The sequence below is a fragment of the Sceloporus occidentalis genome, unplaced genomic scaffold (genome assembly GCF_023333645.1).
Source record: "Sceloporus occidentalis isolate IW3139 unplaced genomic scaffold, rSceOcc1.0.p SCAF_10, whole genome shotgun sequence".
In the NCBI taxonomy this organism is placed as follows: Eukaryota; Metazoa; Chordata; class Lepidosauria; order Squamata; family Phrynosomatidae; genus Sceloporus; species Sceloporus occidentalis.
Window position 1 is genome coordinate 21,812,912 of NW_028316990.1, and position 19,756 is coordinate 21,832,667.

Here is a 19,756-nt window from a genome sequence, read left to right on the forward strand (position 1 = left end):
GGAGGGTCAAAACATGGCAAGTTTATTTGGGGACAAAAGAGAAAAGCAGCTACAAGTTTGGAAACATCTGGCAGGTTGGTGGCCTTGGTGCCCTGCGCCCGACCACAGGACACAGAACCTGCCCCCAGAGACTCTATGAGACCCCCTGCCCCTGCAGCCGGCCAGGACCCTCCGGCCGGGTCTCCTTCTCCGGTGGGACTGTACCTGGAGCAGGTTGCGTGCGAGACGGGTCTTCCCTGTGTAAAGGAGAAGGAGGTGCTCATTGAGGATCTTCATGAAATCCTCTGGAATGGAGATCTGCTCCACCTCCACCTTCAGCGGCAGCTGAGCCTTCGAGCGCCCAACCTTCAGGCCAGGAAACAGGCCGCCCATCTGGTCCTGCCACCCTCCACCTGCGCAAGGAAGGCGGCCATTGAGGCCACAGGGACCAGGAGCCCTGCTGCTGTTTCTACTATGGCTACTACTGCCTTTGTCCTTTTCTACACCTTCAAGTATTTTCCAACTTACGGCAACCATGAGGCAAACCTATCATAGGGTTTTCTTGGCAAGATTGCTTATAGCAGTTTGCCAGCCTGGCCTATCTCTACAGACAAAAGAGAGTGGCTTGCCCAAGGTCACCCAGAGGTTTTCCAGGGCTGAGCAGGGACTCGAACCCACTCTAACTACTAGTTCTCCACATTGCTGCTGCTTGTATCCTAGTTCATTTATATCCTGCTTTTTCCCAGGCATATAAACATTAAAATACCATTTATTCATAATATCAAAGCAACATATATATTAAGACACTACCAATACAGGGTTTAGACTTCACACTGGCGCGCGCCCCACTTCTAACCCAGAGCCCAAACTACAGCTCCCAGGATCCCAGACCCAAGGGCACTGGGGAATGGGAGGATCCAGGGGCTGCAGCTCAAACAAGTGAACTCTCCTGGGCTCCAATGCCAGCGCTGGGCTTCTTACCTGTGGTAAGGACTTGTTCCAAGTGGAGGACAGCGTGGACTAGGGACTGGACGGAGGTGGAGCGCCCGGACGCCTGGTACAAAGCCGCCATCACAGCCCCTGCCAGGATGCTGCTGGTGCCTGACAGAGAGAAGGGTCAAGATGGCTGGGAGGCACCTCTACCTTCCTTCTCCAGCAGAGAAGTGGAAAATGGGTCCCAGACTCATCACTGGACCCACTTGGCTGAGCTCAGGTGCAGCACATACCCAGCCCTGATCCATGGGGCAGACAAGACCAGGTGTGGAGTTCGAAACCTCCTCCAAAGCGCTCAATCAGCTGTTCGCGTAAAGGCTTCTGCGAAGAGAGGTCAACGATGTCCGTGCAGATGAAGGCCGCTTTCAGCAAGGCTCCTGGAAGGAGACAGAGCAGGAATAAAGGCCGGACTCTGCCCAAAACCACTAAACCCCCCCAAAGCCCCCAGGGTGCCCCAAATGGCACTGGGAAAGACCCAAGTAAGGACACCAGTTCTGGGGCAAGGGGGAAAAAGAAAGTTTGGAAGATCAAGGCTCACAGCCAGGGCAAGGGGAAATACTGGAAAAGGATGGATGGACAATCCCCTGTATGGTGGGGAAGGGGCACAGCCCATGAGTGGTCCCTGTGACCCCTTCCAAAGAGGGGCAAAGGCACCCCCTGACCTCGGGAGCTCCTCTGTGTGGCTGCCCAGCAGTTCCAGGATGGCATAACCCCAGCTGTCCCATTGCACCCACCGGGGGCATGGGGCTGGCAGTAATCCCTCAGGTCCTCCAGCTCCCGACACACCAGGTCCACCACCAGCTCTCCCTCCAGGCTCCCGCTGGCACTCATCAGGCGCAGCTCCGGTTCTGCCAGGCGCCGGGCCTGGGCCCCGATCGGCCTCTGCCCGTCCACCAGGACAGCCACGTCCACCACTGCTCCTCCATGCTCATAGGTGATTGGAGGAGTGTCACTCCAGCCGCCTGCAAGACAAAGGGGGGGGGGCGGCAGAAACGAGGTCCCCTCACAAAAACAGGCCCAACCAGGCAGGGCAAAGTCCAAGGGGCACCTGCTGGATACTGGACCACGTGTGCCCATCGTACCCTGGGACATTTTGCCAGAGTGTGGTTCTTTGCAGCAGGGAAGCTCAGGTCTCAGCCATGGCCCCAATCCTCAGGGAAGACTTTCCACCAGGCCAGACACTTACCTGAGAGGTCAATCCGGGCTGGACACTCCACGGTCACCCAGCAGCCCAGCGGGGGCAGCTCGGCCGGCTGAAGGCGGACAAACTGGCAGGAAGACATCACAGCCTGGCGGATGAGGATCTGCTCAGCGCCTTCATAGTGCCGGGCAGCTCGGACCAGTAGAGCCGGCCTGCAAGAAGATGGAGGCAGGGATGGCAGGAGGGCAGCGGGAGCAAAAGGTTGTGCCTGCCTAGGCAGCGTCTGCCAGCCTTCCCCACCTTGGCTGCTTGCAAAAGGCACTCTGGTACCACCACCAGATCTGCAATCCAAACTTTCTCCTTCTCACTCCTCATTATAGAATCATAGAATCGGAAGAGGCCGCAAGGGCCATCCAGTCCAACCCCCTGCCATGCAGGAAATCACAATCAAAGCATCCCCGACAGATGGCCATCCACCCCTGTTTGAAGACCTCTAAGGAAGGAGACTCCACTACACTCCAAGGGAGTTTGTTCCACTGTCGAACAGCCCTTACTATCAGGAAGTTCCTCCTAATGTCGAGGTGGAATCTTTTCCTGGAGCTTGCATCCATTGCTCTGGGTCCTAGTCTCTGGAGCAGCAGAAAACAAGCTTGCTCCCTCATCAATATGACATCCCTTCAAATATTTAAACAGGGCTATCATATCACCTCTTAACCTTCTCTTCTCCAGGCTAAACATCCCCAGCTCCCTAAGTCGTTCCTCATATGACTAGTATATTATAATTCTATTTGTTTGTCAAGTTGAATTGCAAAGTTCTGTTAGGATTCTTACTTTTTCTGACAACCACAAAGCATGGCTGGTGCACAGACCTTGCCTAGACCCATCAGAGTGTGGGGATGGCACAACACAAAGGGACCCAAAGCCCACCTGGGAAGCGTTCCCTGCACAGAGAGATGCTCTTGCACCCCTCCATCGGCTGCATCCCCTCCTGCGCCTCCATGCGCCCAGAGGTACCTGTGGAGCCAATTCTTCCTCTCCACGGCAAGGGCCCTGACACCCTCCGAAATGCTGCCCCTCTCAAGGTGTTGGAAGGCAGGGTCCCAGGCTGGGTTGGCTGCTGGTCCGCTCCGCAGGCCCCCTTCCCCCTTTGCCATGCAGGCCAGGAGGTCAGCGATGCAGGCCAAGGCCCGGGCAGCCACTCCGGGGTCCCTGGCACTGGAGGCAACTGTGGGGCAAAGAAGACACAACTGCATCAGGGAGGAAGGAGTGAGGGATGGCAGGCTTTGCTTGTTCTTCTGCCCATTTGGGCAGGCTGCGGGGGGGGGGGGGACCATTATCACAATCACCTATTTATGACTCAATTTCCCCCCCCCCCCCCAATTGAGACTCGGGTGGCATAGGGTGAGAGGAGCAGGCAGCAGCTAGATTCTCACCAAGCCCTTTAGCTGCAATCCTCATTGGGGACTACACTGGTGTGACTATATTGTGGGGAGGCAGACAGACCAAGGGAAAGAAGGAAGGAAGGGATGGAGGGGTGGCCGGCCAGACCTTGGAGGAAGAGGGATCTCTGCCTCCCTTTGCTGCCACCCCAAAAAACATGCAGCCACTGGTGTACTGCGCCAGTGGGACCTTTGGGCTGATGTGGGGGGCATAGGCACACTCACTCACCAACACACAGAGGCACTCTGCATTAAAGGCCCCAAAGCTGTTGGCCTAGTGAGCCACTGCAGTGGTCATACCCTCTGCCCTGCCCACCTGCCACCAGCCGTGTCTCACCCTCGTCCAGCGTGTCCAGCATGGCCTCCTGGTATCCCTCCAGGACAGCTGACCGGAGGAGGGGCAGGAGGCTCCGGCCGCTGCCCTCCATCAATGCCTTGCGGGCCCTGCTCTGCCCCTGGCGGAAGAAGATGGCTGTCCGAGAGGCCAGCTCTGCCTCCTGGTCCAGGCAGCCCCGCAGCTCCTCCCAGGACATGCGCCAGGCCGCCTGCCACCGATGCAGCTGACCGGGCCCCGGGGCACCCAAGAGCCACAGCAGGTCCCCCAGGCCAAGTGGCTCCGAAGCATGGAGCACAGGGAAGAGGTGGGCGTTCATGAGGCGCTGGCAGTTGTCTGGGACATCGCGGCTCCATAAGTCTTGTCTCCTGGTTGGAGAAAGAGGCAGCGGCTGGGATTCAGAGGGAGCGAAGCAGAAAAAGGGCCCAGCAAGGGAACCGAGGAATGAACAGCCACAGGAGAGGAGAAGCAGGGGGACCCCTCGCAAACCATAAGCAAACGTGGGCTGTTTTGTCCCTTGTCTTTTGCTTACAAACTTCAACTGCCACAAAATGTAAACCTATGTACAGGTTAAGAATACACACCAGCCCAGGGTTAACCAAAGATGTTGCTGCATGGATGAGTGTATGTAGCATTTTGTGTTGGAAATACTGGGTTTATCCCAGTATTTCAACAATTCCTATCTGAGACACTTCTTCGCTGAAGTGTTTTAATTCACCTTTGAGATGAGAAAACTGATCAGCCTTCTTCAAAGATACCTTTTTAAAAAAGAGTAAACCCTCTCTCCACAACTTTTTCACCACTGCTGTAAGCTGCTGGTGGTGTCGTGTTATTTTGCTTCCTTGTGTGAAATGAGACTGATGAGGGATTGCTTCTCCATTTGTGTGACCCTTGAACCAAGGAAGAAAGGTGTAATCCCACCTTAGCAGTTTATATCATGTAGAAACAGCATGTCCAACCCTATAGATATTTATTAATTTTTAAATGGAAGCAAAATGGAGAGTGGTGAGAGACATACTGCTATCTAACATCACAAGCCCCAAAATGTGGACCTAACTGTGCTTCCCTTTTATTGAAGGCTTAAAAAAACAGAAATCTAGAAGGCCTTTGGACACAGAGGCACCAAAGAGCATCAAAAAGTGGCCTCAAATGGTGTGTCAAGCTCTGGCAGAAATTAAAAGAACCATCAAAAAGGACTCCCATGGCATGTGGTGTGTGGCATGGTATGGAGGCCACCAGTGTGGACAGGGACTTGGTCACTTACCGTATTCCGGTCCTTAGGAAGAGCGCAGCCCATCGCGCGTTCAGGAAGGTGCCGTTTTTTTCTGCCAGACTCTAAGGAGAGAACAGGGATTTCCAGATGTCGCCATTGGGAAGCAGGCGGCTTCGCTGTGGGGCTCCAAGAGCCCTGAAATGCCCCCCGGCCCATGCTCTGGGCAGGACCCCCAACCCACGGCTGAGGACACGGCAGCAGGGCCTTCTCTGCTCTTTTTAATTAGAGCTTTTTATTTACAATTCTTACATTATTGGTATTCTTTTAAATCTTTTTAAATCTTCAGTTCCTTAAACAGCGTCAACATTAAGCTGCCTGGGGTTCCTATGACAAGTATTTGGATAAACAAAACAGCAAGGGCACACACCTCCCACTTGTCGCGACGGCCACTCAAGGTGAACACCTTGCAGGTGATGCCCTTCAGCCGGACGGCATGCCCTTGGATGACCACGTCCTTCAGGTGGTGCCCACGGAGGGCCTCGGAGGACGCCATGTCCAGCCCAGTGAGGAGGCAGCCGGAGCGGATCTGCAGCGGACCCTGGAGAAGATTCGGGGGGAGAGAGACTGAGAGAAGGGCAAGGGGACCCCCCCCAACCCTCCCCCTGCCCTGCTGAGGCCCCACAGCCTTTCCTTCAAGGTAACTGGGAGAAGAGAAGGCTGAGAGGGGTCATGACGCAGCCCAAAGACTCCTAGGGAGACCATGCCTGTGGGAGAGCAGACCTGTTTCCAAAGACTGTTGACATGAACCAAGAGGATCAGCGAATTCTCACTAAACAGCAAGAAGGACTTCCTGAAGGCGAGAGGCATTTGGAACGGCAGTCTGCCTTGGTAGGGGATGGACTATCCTCCTCCGGCCCCTCAGCCAAGACCCCTGCAGCTTGGGATGGTGTCCTCTCCTGCCCACCTCCTGCTCTGGGCAGGACCTGCCTCTGCTCCAACCTCGGCCCAAAGATCCTGTAAAGAGTCTTTGGGACCAGGTCCGACCCTGAAGCAGCTAGAGATTGCCCAGGTGCTTATTCTGAAGCCCAGAAGAAAGAGGCACTCCCCCGCCACGGCTACCCAGGGTGGCATACCTTCAAGCAGCAGTGCTGGATGGCACTCCCGGGTCCCACGGCCACTGGTCCCTCCAAGAGGCTGTTGGTGACGGAGCAGCCCTCTTCCAGCAGCTGAGGCTCCTGCATGCAAGAGGAACAGGAGGAGGAGATGGTCACTGGGGATAACCACTGGCCATCCTGGCTGCAACTGCAGTGGTTCTGTCTGCCGGCCAATGTCCAGAATGGCATTAGCCTAAATAGGAGGTTTCAAAGTAGCTCTTTGCAGACAAAAGTCATCCCTGTGCCCCTCCTTCTCTTTGCCCCAAGTGTTTTCCTGTGCCCCCACCATCTCCGCTGGGCTGCCATTTTCTTGGTGAAAAATTCCCAAGGGACTGCCAGCCCCAGAAGCCTCAAGAAGCTGCCATTTGTTTTTTGAATAACAGCAATGTTCAAACAAGTTGCATTTTTAAACATGAAGATGTCTAGAAGGCATTTGGACACAGAGGCACCAAAGAGCCCATTTGGCCCTCTGAGGACCACAGAGTAGTGAACTAATTCCTGGAGCCGCCCCAGTTGCCCACCCACTTGCCCATTCTTGCCAAAACAAGTTCTCATCTTTACAAAACCTGAAACTTGGAAACGGAACAAACTGCTGTGGGTGATCTGCAAATATACAGAAAGTCATCCCAGTCCAGATGGTGGCCTGGCAGGTGGTTTTATTTGGCTGCTGAAACCCCTGTCACTCTGCCTCTTTTTCTGGCCCGTGTCCATTCGGTTCCTCTGCCCGCCTGTCCCCCACTGCCCAAAGAGAGACCCCAGCTGAAGGAGACCCTGCATCCCCGCCACCCAACGGACCCACCTCCACATGGGAATGTGCCACTTTGCAGAAGGAGCCACCATGGGCAGAGGCCACAGAAGCCGTGAGGTGGCGGATGTGGTCGCTGGCAGATGTGCTCATGTAGTCATAGCTTCCGTCAGGGATGTAGACTGCAAGGAAGGAGAAACACAGGAATCCCCCAGACCCACAAAGACCCTGAGGGGAAACCTTGGTCTCTTGCCCTGGGAGCTGTTCAGTCACCTTGAGAGGCTAATGGTCCTCCAGCCTGACCAGAGGGAAACCTTCATCCAGGCTGCTGCAAGGACAAGGGGCAGTAGCCCTGAGGGATGGTCTCCCCATCTCCTGACACCTGAACAGGGTGATCCTCTGCAGGGGGAAACAAAGCCTGTCCTCCTATCCCTTTAGGGGTAACTCCTCGCCTCCCCAGAGAGATGCTGGGCTGCATTCTGAGGGCAAGAGGGCAACCTTAACCAAATGCACGGAGGGTTACTCAGCCTGGCCCAACCCTCCTTTGCGGGACCCTCCTTCTATGCCACAGCTTTTAGCTACCCATTAAGAGAAAGACAGGAGTACTGTAGCTCCCACTCATCCCTCCTCAGGGGCAGCACATTGAAAGAGCAGAGGCAGACCTCTGGGTACAAGGATAGAGAGCTCACCCATCGTGAGTGGCATGGTGTGGAGAGCCTTCCACAGCACCGACCGGGCGCTCCTCAGGGCCACCGCATTTTGGGTGTCTCCGCTGCCGGTCCGTGGGCTCAGTCCATTCACAAAGGCCTCCTCGCTCACCCCCCGAGCCATGGAGAGGAGGATGTCAAAGAAGAGGGACAACTAGCGACAGGGACAGAGCGGCAGATGAGGGCAGAAGCGGGCACAAGGACCTGCTGGCCCAAAGGCTGGGCACCAAAACATCTACCCATAGTGCCAAGCCAGTAGAGAATTTCCAAGTTATGTGATGGACTACCCATCAAGCTCTTTGACAACGGAGAGACTTTGGTCAGGAGTCAGAGGGAGGGACACCCCCTTCCTGGCTGCCCAGGCTGGACCCCTGGCATCTCTGTGGGCAGCTTCTGTCTCTCCCCAGCAAACACAGTCCATCCTGGAGCAAGTCTTCCACCAGCCCCACTGCACATTCCATAATCCCCAAGTCTAGGAAGCCATTTGACCCTGGAGGGAAGCAGGCTCACCTGGATGGCGGGGGCTCCTGAGTCCAGCCCAAGGTAGGTGCAGGCATTGAGGGGCGGGATGACATGGGTGGCAAGGAGCTGCTCCGCGGCTTCGGAGGAGGAGAAGAAGACGATTCCACACACCTGGTCACCACCGTCGGTGGGAGAAAGAGGGAAAGAGAAGGAACGCAGGAGGGAGTTACAGCATGGAGCCCACTCCAAAACCCCAGACCTTGCAGAGTGAGGGTCCTGTGCCAGATGAAGTGAGGTGGGGTGAATGCAGGGGTGAATGCCACCCCATGTTCCCAGTTCCCAGTTCATGACCCACTCTTACCAGTGGGACCTTCCCGTCTGGCCCCACACACTGCTGGATTTGGTCTTCAGGACTTTGGTAGAGGATGTCTTGCACAAACCCCTGCAGAGAAAACAGCAGGATGAAACCTCCGTGTATTTAGGGGGAGGGGGTGAGAGAAAGAGACAACACCCGTCCTTTGCTGCCCCACAGATCTTTACTCTGGAGCTGTGGAGGGATTACAAACATTGGTACTTACCCGTGATACGTTCATTTCCAGCAGACGAGGGTCCTAGCATCCTGTATTCTGGGTTTAGCTCCTCCTATTTGCTCCTGTAGGCAGGGACAATAAACAAAAGACCGGCCCCTATTTAGGGAGGAGCTAGCCCCTCTGAGCCTCAGTCAATAACAAGCCAAACGACTGGTAAGGTAAACCAAGGAACTGAACTTTAGTAACATCAGCTAAGGGTTAACTAGCACACCTTAGAAAAAACTAGTCCAAGAACAAAGAAGAACTCAGAAAACCAATCCAGCAACAAGAAGAACAAGACAGGTCCCCCAACAGGCAGGCAGGGTCGGAGGCCGCAGGCAGCACCCGGATGGGCAGGATGCTAGGACCCTCGTCTGCTGGAAATGAACGTATCACGGGTAAGTACCAACGTTCGTTTTCCCAGCAGACAGGGTCCTAACCTCCTGTATTCTGGGATTTACAAAAGCCCTCTCGAACTGGGAGGGAAGTGCTGCTAGAAGACTGTGGGCCCCAACACAATCTGTTGGAGGACCCTCCTTGTAAAGCAGACTGAGACACGTCCAGTTTGTAATGTCTTATGAAGGTCGAAGGCGACTTCCATGTGGCCGCCCTGCAAATGTCTGACAGGGAGGCGCTAGTGGCCAGGGCCGCAGAGGTCGATGCACTCCTGGTTGAGTGCACCATCAACCCCTCGGGTGGAGTGAGATCAAGAGTTCGGTAGCTCTCTTGAATACAAGACCTGATCCACCTAGTCAGAGTCAAGGCAGATACCTTGCACCCCAAAGAGCCCGGGAGAAAGGAAATGAACAACATCTCAGATGACCTGAAGGTTGAAGTCCTCTTGATGTACATTTTGAGGGTTCTGCGCACATCCAATGTGTGCCAGGTCTTTTCCAAGTCCTTCTTAGGATCGGGGCAGAATGAAGGCAGGAGAATGTCCTGCGATACCTGAAAGGCTGAGTTGACCCTAGGCAGGAAGGTAGGGTCTGGGCGAAAGCACAATGAGACTGGCTTAAAAATACACAAGTCCTTACGTACCGACAGGGCCCCAGCTCTGACACCCATCTGGCGGAAGTAATGGCTGTGAGGAAGATGACCTTGAGGGAGAGGTGTTAGAGGAAGGCCTCCCGAAGGGACTTGATCGGCCCAACCGTCAGCTCCTTTAAGACCGTGTTCACGTCCCAAGATGGAAAACGATGTTTGGAGGGCTGGGCCCTGTTGGAAACGCCCCTCAACAGCCTCTTAATGGGAGGATGGCCGCCATTCTATCCACTCTCTTATGGAGCAGAACCAATGTGATAGCAGACACCTGCCTTATAACCATGTTGGGTCCCTTTTTAATGCCCTCTTGGATGGACTATAGCAGGTCAGCCACTGAAAACCTGAAGCAGTCGATGAGAACTTGTCTAAAAGGTGGATGATGTGATCAATCAGACTAGAACCTGACCTAATCTGGACCTATGGCAGCTTCCAGCCTTTCACTGATCACCTTGTCAACTGGTTATAGCAATGAAGGTGATATTAAGGTGATTTCATGTGTAGCAATGAAGACTTACTGCTCTGAAAGAGGAATGTTAATGTCTGACCTCCAACTAATATTTCAAAACAATGTGCAGTTCTTTACTGGAACATCTGTGAACCTGTGTAAAATAAGACTAATTCCATGATTAGGCAAGGGAGACACTGGATTAACCTTACCTCGCAGACATTGGTGAGTCCATGCAGAAGTGTGGATGCACTCTGTGTTAACAGGGCCTGTGGTCAGAATTAAGTCTGATTTCTAGAGGCTTCAAAAATCACCCCAACTCCATGTAGCAGGCTATCATCAACCTGTATGAAGGCTGAGGGGTCTCCCGGCTGAATGAATTGGTGATTAAGGAGTCATGAAATGAGAACAGAGGGCTTGGCAAGGATAGCTCTCTGGTATTGAATTTCGAGGAGAGGATTTTCTCCACAAAAAGGATCTGTCAAAGGAACACAAACCTAAATTTTAAATAGTATATTGGGCCCTCGATATGTACTGGAGTTGGATTCAGGACTTTGCATGGATACCAAATCCATGGAAGCTCAAGTCACATAAAATATAATGGCATAGTAAAATGGAGTCTCCTGTATAAAATAGTAAAATCAGTTTGGTTTTCTTGTTTTTTTAGGGGGGATACACAGACACACACAAGCTGTGGGCATATAGGCGGCTGGTTGTAAGTCTCTATATGGAGCTGTATGGCATATTAAATCTGAGCACATGTGCTAGCAGAAAACAAGGCATAGGCACTAGGAAGTCCATTTTCCCAGCCTCAGAAGGCAGTGGACAATGGTGTTGTTTGGACCAGACCTTGGCACGAAAACCCAATCAGGGATAAGACACTCACCCACACAGCAGCTAACCTTATAACAATAAAATCATAGAATCATGGAGTTGGATGAGACCACAAGGGCCATCAAGTCCCACCCCCCTGCCATGCAGGAAATCACAATCAAAGCATGCCCAACAGTATGCAAAGGAATCTTGTAGCACCCTGAGACCACTAAAAGAAAGAGATTGGCAGCATGAACCTTCATGCCCTTGAGCCCAACTCATCATATGCATGATAGACCTTGGTACAATAGGCCTATCCAGGGCAGGGAGAAGTTGAATGGCAAGCACATCAGCAGGCATTCTTATTTAAAATGTAACTATCTAGACAAGGTAAGAGGTAATTGTGATCTTTCTGGCAGACTCCTCAGGGCTCTGTAGGATGTCTGAATGGGATTTGAAGCAACCTCTTAGCAGAAAAGCCTGATTATATTGTTTTAAAACACTCATGGAGGAAGGGGGGTTTCCCCCCCCCCATGGAGAGGAGGCTATTTGTCTCTTTGTTTTTGATAAGAATTTTTCTTAACCCCCTGTATTAGTGAGAACCATCTCATGGTAGAAACTGTATTTTTTTAGTTTCTTCCCTTTAACAGACATCTCTCCTATGAAAAAAGGAAAGGCAAGGGGAGCCACCTCTCCTGAGGCTAGCTGACTGAGGTTCACTGTGGTGGGTTACAGACCGCCATTTCGGACGTCCTCAAGACGTCCCAGTTTGAAAAAGGGGCGTCTCTTCTAGACGCCCCTACTGCTATTATGGACAGAGTCTGTAACAAATGGCAGCGGCCATTCCACATGGCCGTTGCCATTTTGACGTAGCAGACGCTGTGTGTCCGCACGTCGTGCTGTGGAAGTGACGCCGCAAGCGCGCAACTAACACCTCGAGGCGTCTCTTCCGGGCCACAAGAAGGAGCGCGATTTTCACGCTCCTTCTTGGCAGGGTCCGGGAACCACGCCGTTTGGCTGCTGCGGTTCCTGGACGCTGCAACCGGCGCCGGCGGCAGACCGCCGCTTCTCGGCGATCTGTAACGCACCTGTGTTTATAACAGGAACATAACCCTTTTGCCACTAAAATGGAGTTTGGTTGGTCACCTTAATCCAATATATCTATCACCTCATATGAGATGTTTTTGTAAGCCTTAGAGGTCTGCTGAGTGTCCAGAGGCCTTCTCCTTGCTTGAGTCACCCTGTTTATTAGCATTTAAATGAATCTGTATTGTTATAGCTTATGCTCTCAATGAGAAGTGCTATGGCTGATAACAAAGGAGGTAGAACCATGTGCTCATCTTATGTCTTAGGCTGTTCCAGCTAAGGCAAAAGGGCTCTGGCCCCAATGGAGACAGGGATGGAGGCCCATGAGGACTGGAGGGAAGAAAAATCATCATGTTGGCATATGGCTAGCCCCTTCCCTTGTTGCTTCCAAGCACTGAGGAAACTGCTCTTAAGTTAGCAGTGCTGAAGACCATTTGTAACCAAGGGTAGATAGCTGCATATGGCCTGTAGTGTAGCCCTGCTATTCACAGGGCATTTTGTTTTATTTATGTTTAAAACAGCCCCAACTTCAAGCTGGGGTTTACAGCTTAGCCCTTTTAATCTCAGGCAGGCTTATAGTAACCTAGCTGCACAATAGAAGCTGGCTTGGTCATCAACTCCCTTCCCACTTGCATAGGTAGCTGGGAAGGGCAGAGGGGCTGCTGTGGGACATGGCTCTACATCTACCTGAAGTATGTCTGTGTCCTGAAAAAGGATAATCTCTGATGGAAAGGAGAGGCCAAGCGCTCAAGCTGCTCCCTCAAGAGTGCTATAGTTTGGGGCAGTCAAACACAATTGGAGGTGAAGGGAACTCTCCACCCATGATATCCACAAGTGGTTTCCCCCTTTTTGCTGTTGTAATTTTTGGGGAGGGAACACAGGAGGAGTTGTATCCATGTGCTCTCTCATAGAATCCTTGGGTTGGAGGAGACCCCAAGGGCCATCCAGTCCAACCCCATTCTGCCATGCAGGAACTCTCAATCAAAGCATACCCGATAGATGGCCCTCCAGCCTCTGTTTAGAAGTGGGTGGCAGAGGCCATGCTCTCTCTGGGGAGGACATGAAGCCATTTTGTGCTTTTTTGTGGGATGCTCTGAGGCAGCCAAAAAAGACCATTTTAGAGTCGGAAGCTTCAGCTCCTGCTGGGTCAGGTCCAGCTTCCTTTACAGCCATGCGGCTGTACAACATAGAGGAGGAGTCCTCTGCTTCCTTACACACCATCTCATTATAAGAATTCAAAATGAATGTGCAGGAGCCCTGGCAACACCACCATGTGTTTCCCAGTCTGCAAAAGGATCCCCCACACCTTTTGGGGTCCTGGATGCCATTGGGGCCAGAGATGAGAAGGAAGGGGGAGACCAAGGGTTTATGCCCCATCTGCCCTCCTGGCAGAGTCCCAAACCTTATGCTAGTCATAGTGCCTGCAATGGCCATGGCAGAGGCCTCATGGCAATACCTGCCCTGAGCGAGGGCATTAGATCTGGCAAAGGTTCCTTGCTGGCTAGAGAGGGCCCCTGGTACTCACCTCTTCTCCTGTGTCTTCTGGCTGGCTTGCCTCTCTGACCTTGGCCCTGTTTCAGGCTGTGCAGAGGTGATGCAGAGAAATCCTTTGCCATGGCTTTTGGCTGGCCTGTCCTCTGAACTCTGGCCCAAATGGGCTGAGCAGAGATCCTGAGAAGGGAAGTTTCCATGACTTCTGACCAGTTTCCTCACTGATCCCTGGCCTTAAACAGGCTGGGCAGAGGTTATGTGGAGAAACAGAGGCATGGAGGGGAAACTCCTCATCATCTGTTCCCACAGTTCCCATGTGCTGCAATGCTGTTTGCAGAAATCTCCTGTGCTCCCACCATGAAAGGGGGCAGCTTTGGAGAGGGAGAGTCATTGGCACAGCCAAGACCTGTCTCCAATCCTGGGAGCCCTTGCCACATTAAGTCTTTCTTCATGCTTCCAAGGCAGCAAGAGAAATGAAGAGAAGAAGCTGCAGAGCAACAGCAAACACATCCCAATGGTTCTTCCTCTGAAGCCAGCTCCCTCTGTTGAGCTGGCAGACCCTGAGCTAAGGAAGCCTAAGCTAAGGATGACCCTTAGCCAGTGCTCTTGGGGTCCTCTGCCATAGCCACCACCAAAGGAGGGGGGAAAGGCAGGAGAGAGGAGAAGAAGGGAAGGCCAAGAAAACTCTCAAACCGCTTTCGGAGAAAGGAAAAACTTTGCTGGCTCGAAGAGACACATCCTGCTAGGAGCTTAGGCAGGAACAAGACTGGGGCCCAGGGGGCTTAGATCCTCCCTATATAGGGGCCGGTCTTTTGTTTATTGTCCCTGCCTACAAAAGCGAATAGGAGGAGCTTAACCCAGGAGGTTAGGACCCTGTCTGCTGGGAAAAGAACAAGAGTGCTGCAAGTGGAAGTGAGCCATGCTGCAACATTTTGTTGCAGTCTAAATGTTTTTTGGGGTGGGGGGCTGGCTGCAGTGAGAACAGCTGCCCCTGGCAAGCTGGTGACACCTGCTTACCTGATCATCAGCCAGGTAGACCCCATGCCGGCTTGCATAGGAGACGCTGCCAGGCACAGCAATGACTCTGGCTCCCTGGAATCCATGCCAGTCAATTTCTAGGAAAGAAGGAAGCATAGGTTCTCATCAGTGCCCATATCCTCCTGGCCTCCCCCCATATATAAGCCCCCCACCACCAGCTGCCATTCTCCCTGTCCTGCCAATAAGTTTCTGCCCTCTCTTTATTGCCTGTAAATAAGGGTGATCACAGAGCTGCACCAAAATAAGGAAGGGGTGCATGAAAATCCAGGCTAAATCCAGATTAAGCCCTATTGGGGCAGGTTCCAGACAATCCTTGGAAGAGGCCCACTTCCCCATCCGTCCACCATTGCCTTCCCACACCCTTCATGCGCCTGTAAGGCACACTTACTGGGCACACTGGGCACCGTGAGAAGCATATCGGTGCTGCAAACCCAGACGCCAGGCGGGGAGCCCCTGCAGACCTGGAAAGAGACGCAACGGATTATGGGGATGGGCCTGAGCTGTCTGGGAAGTCCCCTGAGGTGCAGTCCTCCAAAACGGGAGCCAACAGCAGGGTGGGCTTCCATGGAAGGGGTCCCAGGAAGGAGGTTGGGGGATCCAGCCACGTCTGCCTCTCCAACATCACCACCATCATCCCCCACATCGCTGGCCATGGCTGCTGCTGTGCTCCTCACTCCATCCCTGCTTCTCTCTCGCTTTTTTTCCACACGCACCATTTCAAAAGAGAACGGCTGGTTCAGGACCAGAGATCTCTCTTGAGTGAACTGTGGATGACTCCAAACCTCAACAGAGACACCTTGGTTTTCATTTTTAGTCTAACTTGTCTTTAGCAAAACCTGGATGACCCAAGACTCTTGTGCTGCGACCAGTAAATTTTCAGACTGGCTTAAATGCAGATTTTTGAAAGAAGAAACAGCAAGACCACAGAAGCACAGAGATGCTGATGCAGGGCAGCCAGGCCCTGGAAATGGCGGGGGAGGGGGGTACCCTGAGCCTACTGCTCCCCACCTCCTGGCTTTCTGGCCCCACAACCACCAGCCCCACTTCTGCAGAGCCACCTGGCTCCATAGAGCCCCGCAGGGTCATCCTGTTTGACATGAGGCATGGGACATTCGTCCGAGGAAAGGTGACCGGTCCACCTTTTCCCACCCCGCTGAGAACAGCCCATAACTGGGACCCTCCGCACTGACCTGACGCGTCAAAGTGGCCAAGAGGTTGTCCAGGTTGCAGGTGAGTGCCTCCACGGGGGCAGAAGGGTCTTCCAGGGGGAGGCAGGTGAAGGCCCGGCTGCAGTCGTCGAAGGAGAAGTCCCGGCCCTGGCAGGACAGGTAACAGGTGGGCCAAGGAAACAGTGGACCACAACACGGAGCGGGGCCTCCTCGGCCGTGGCACAACAACTGCCCCTTAGAAGCCCCACTGGCTTCTGACAACGCTTCTTAATATGGCTTTTAACCAAAGTTTGAGGTGGGTCTAACAACTGTATTACCAGTATGTGGCTTTAAACCCCTTTCACATCTTTTAAACTGTTAAAATGCTTAACGTGCTTTCCAACAGTTTAAACGATCCTTTACTGTTTTCTATCATGTTAAAATGTTTTAAGGTCATTTGATTTGCAGGCCTCCCTGAATTCTTGCAATATACAGCAGGACACATTTCAAGAAACAAACCTTGAACTCTGGGGGACCTTTGTCCTGTGCCTCCTGGGGGCCTGATCCTGCTCAAGGAGGGGATCCAGCCAGACCCCCCCTTGGCCTGAAACAAGCCCTGACCCCCCAACTCACCATGTGCAGAATAAGAATCCAGGCGTCCTGCAAGACGTCAGACGTGACCACCTGAAATGGAGGGCAGCTCTTAGCAAGAGAAAGGGGTGAGAGTGGCAGGCAGAAGACCTCCTCCTTGGCGCAGCCCTGTGGCATGGTGCCCCCTCGCCCCCAAAATACAATGTTGGCCTTGTTTACAAGTTGGGGGGGGCGTGACTTCTCAACCAAGGCTGAAAGGAGGGTCTGGGGTCTTCTCAACTCAGCCCCTCACAGACTCACTGTGTGTCCAGCCCGCGCACTCAGGTGTTCGGCCGCCACCAGCAGAGCGTTGAGGGTGGCCCCTCCGCTGCCCACCTGGACCTTGGGGTCTTCGACCGTCAGCAGGATGGGGTTCCGTCCCAGGAAGCCCCGTGCGCGGCGCACCTCCAGCTCTGTGAGCACATGAGGAGAGGATCTGTCACCACACATGGGCCGAGCGGGAGGGGGGGGGGCTCCAGCTTCAGGCAATTATAATAGATAGGAAGCCACAAAGCCCCCCCATGGCTGTTGTTTCTTGCCCGCATCTCCAGCCTGGACTCCTGGTTTGGCCTCCGCAGGGCCAGGAGGGCCACACAGCCCCCACCCTCACCTTTCTGGAAGGCAGAGACACTGTCCTTGTGTTGGCAGGTGAGGACCACCACTGTCCAGTCAACCTCTTCGCCAGCCATGGCTGCAAAGTAAGGGGCTCCCCTCCGTTCCGTTGGGTCTGCAGGGAAGAAGCAGCCAAGGAAGAGACGGAGGGAGATTAGTCAAGAGCCCCCCAAGCAAGATGGGGTGGCTGGGTCCCTCCACAGATAGCAGAGAGAGCCATCAAAGCAGGCCTGGGTCTTAAAGGAGTGGTGACTGCTCACCAAGCAACAGGGGGAGTGGGGGGGGGTGCAGGAATGGAATTCTGGGAGTTGGAGTATGTTGTGGGGCCTTCCTTCCTTAAGCTCCGCTCCGCTCTGGGCCCACAACAAACTCCAACTCCCAGAATTCCATAGCCTTGAGCCAGACAAAGAGTTAAAGCGGTGCCAAACTGGGTTATGTCTCCAGTGCGGATGCTGCCCAAAGGTCCCCAGCCCCCCTTGTTACCTCCAGCCTCAGCCTCAGAGCCGCTTCCGCCTCGCGGGGCCTTTAACGCCGTTGCATCCTGGGAAATGTAGTCCCTCCTCTCTGCCTGGCAGGTAAAAGGGGCGGGGCGGGGCACTCCATTTCCCAGGAAGCCCCGCGCCCTGCCCCCATTCCCCCCGTCTATCTAGACTGCAAAGCCCACTCCACAGCTGCAGCCCTAAAGGCTCAGCGCCCCCTCCTTCCTCCGTCCGGGAGGAAGTCCTCCATCCCGAGGAGGACCAAGAGGAGGCGGGGGGTCACCCCCCCAGTGGTGCCCCTGGCCCCCGCATCCCTCCTGGCCCTTGGGCTCCTCCTCCGCCTCCTTGGCCCTACCCCCTCCCTGGCCCTGGGCTCCGCTGCGCAAGAGGGAAGAAGAGGAGGGCAGGCCCTTGGGGGGCTGGAGGCCCTTGGGGGGTCTCTTTCCTGGGGGGGCTGGCCTTCCCTTCCCGGGCTCTCCACCCCCGGGGTCCTTGGGGGGCAAAGGGGGGGGAGAGAGAGGGACCCCGCCCCTGGAGGGGCGGGGCTTCCGAAGGGGGAGGGGCTGCTGGGCTGGTCCTCCTCCTCCTCCAGTCTGTCTCAGCCATCCTCCCCGAAGGAGGAGAGGAAGGCGAAGCCACGGAGGCCTCCGGGCCACCAAGGAGCCCCCCCCCCCCGGTAAGAAGGAGGCCCTCACAGTCTCCCTCCGACCCCCATCTCCTCCTCCTGTCCAGGAGGGCTCCCCAAATGGCCTCCATTTGGAGGGGGAAGCTCCGGGGGAGATGGGGGCTACCTGCCTGCCCTCCTGGCCCCCTCCGCCCCGCCCCCATTGCCCCCTCCTGGCTCCCCGGGGCTCCTCCTGAACATGCGCAGAGGGACCCCTCCCTCCCTCCCTCCCTCCCTCCCTCTCCTCTAGGGCCTGGAGGGGGGGCAATGCCCGGCTGCCCTTCCCCAGCCCAAACCCCCTCCTCTCTCTCTCGAGGGGGGCGCTGTGCCTCTCTGGGGCCAGATTCAATGGGGGGAGGTTCGTTTGAGGGGCCCTTTCCAGGGAAGGGAAGGGAGGCCGCCCCCCTCCGGCATCCCTCCCTTCTTCCTTCTCTCTCTCCATCCTTCTTTCCCTCCATCCCTCCCTCCCTTTGGCTGGAAGAGAAGCCCCCCTGCCAAGAGAAATGGCTGCAGGGCTGCCCAAGGGCTGGAATGAAGGTGGGGGTCATCGTGGGCCTCTCCTCCGAATGAGGACTGCAGCTCCCATCATCCAGCGTGGAGGAGTGCTGGGAGCTGCAGTCCCCCGGAGCAGGGCCGATGTAGAGGCTGCCCAAGATCCTGGCTGGCTGTGGCAGCCTTCCCTCCTCCTCCTCCTGCTGCCTTGTGGACTGGGATCCAAACAGGGGGCTTCTCCGAAATGCCTGAGTGGCCACTGGGCTGCCTGGCTCTCTCTCTCCCCTTTGAGTTGCGTATCCCATTTCTGAATGTAGCCTGGACATGAATGGTCCTTTTAGGTCAACGGGGAACCCTTTCCTCTGCCTTTCGAGGCCCATTGGGCCCCCGCGCCTTCCCATGCAGCGGCCAGTCGGGGCTTTGCGAGAGGCAGCAAGGGAACAAACAGGCGCCTGATACTCGGTGGGCCATTCTGCCAGGGTCACATTAGGGGAAAACCCTTGAAGTCATTGCTTGGCTTTTTAAAAACCTCAGCCTGCTCCAAACCAAAGCTGCATCCACACTGGAGAAATAACCTGGCTTGGCACCGCTTTAACTCTGTCTGGCTCAAGGCTATGGAATGCTGGGAGTTGGAGTTTGTTGTGGGGTCCAGAGTGGAGCAGACCTAGCATTGAGCCAGGTCAGTTAAAATGATCTCAGAATGAAGCATGTCTGCAGAGAAAGCAGCCCAAGGCATACCAAGGTTTGGGGATGGCTGCCCTTGGCCTAGGACCCTTCCTTCCCTTGGGGTGGCCTGGGTCTGGCCTTGGTGCTTCCGCATCTTGGGAAAGAAGTGGGGATAATGGGAAATGTGGGGACCTTTGCAAAGACAAGCCGCCCTTTGCCCCCTTTGCCCTCCTATGCTCACCCCTTGGAGAGCTGGGCCCCAGAGCGCCCCAATTCGGTGGGAGAGTTGGTCTCTTGGGGCAAGACCTGGCTGCACTGGCAGCAGCAACGCTTGGAGCAGCGGCTGCCTCCTCAGCCCCAGGAGAGGTTTTTCACTTGGGTTCAGAAAAGGCTTTCGTAACCATCTAAAATTAGC

General features: G+C 54.6%; 1 protein-coding gene across 6 annotated transcripts in view; it reads right to left on the minus strand.

Moving 5' to 3' along the window:
* FCSK (fucose kinase) overlaps window positions 1-17,999 on the minus strand; it is a 21,334-nt gene extending 3,335 nt beyond the window's left edge. For 2 of the 6 annotated variants that reach the window (XM_089476721.1, XM_089476719.1), the window contains exons 1-21: window positions 17,524-17,999; window positions 17,039-17,155; window positions 16,690-16,841; window positions 16,432-16,482; window positions 15,841-15,966; window positions 15,039-15,111; window positions 14,630-14,727; window positions 8,529-8,609; window positions 8,216-8,338; window positions 7,688-7,859; window positions 7,053-7,180; window positions 6,233-6,334; window positions 5,527-5,697; window positions 5,151-5,221; window positions 3,890-4,254; window positions 3,128-3,338; window positions 2,159-2,325; window positions 1,707-1,934; window positions 1,206-1,349; window positions 961-1,080; window positions 205-392 (exon numbers count right to left, since the gene is read on the minus strand). In XM_089476721.1, coding sequence (XP_089332847.1) covers window positions 205-392; window positions 961-1,080; window positions 1,206-1,349; window positions 1,707-1,934; window positions 2,159-2,325; window positions 3,128-3,338; window positions 3,890-4,254; window positions 5,151-5,221; window positions 5,527-5,697; window positions 6,233-6,334; window positions 7,053-7,180; window positions 7,688-7,859; window positions 8,216-8,338; window positions 8,529-8,609; window positions 14,630-14,727; window positions 15,039-15,111; window positions 15,841-15,966; window positions 16,432-16,482; window positions 16,690-16,841; window positions 17,039-17,117 — 2,850 coding nt within the window. In that variant the 5' untranslated portion in view covers window positions 17,118-17,155; window positions 17,524-17,999. The remainder of the gene's footprint in view (window positions 1-204; window positions 393-960; window positions 1,081-1,205; window positions 1,350-1,706; window positions 1,935-2,158; window positions 2,326-3,127; window positions 3,339-3,889; window positions 4,255-5,150; window positions 5,222-5,526; window positions 5,698-6,232; window positions 6,335-7,052; window positions 7,181-7,687; window positions 7,860-8,215; window positions 8,339-8,528; window positions 8,610-14,629; window positions 14,728-15,038; window positions 15,112-15,840; window positions 15,967-16,431; window positions 16,483-16,689; window positions 16,842-17,038; window positions 17,156-17,523) is intronic. The other 4 variants (XM_089476722.1, XM_089476723.1, XM_089476718.1 and 1 more) reach the window with 3 other exon arrangements.
* Window positions 18,000-19,756: the final 1,757 nt, after the last annotated feature.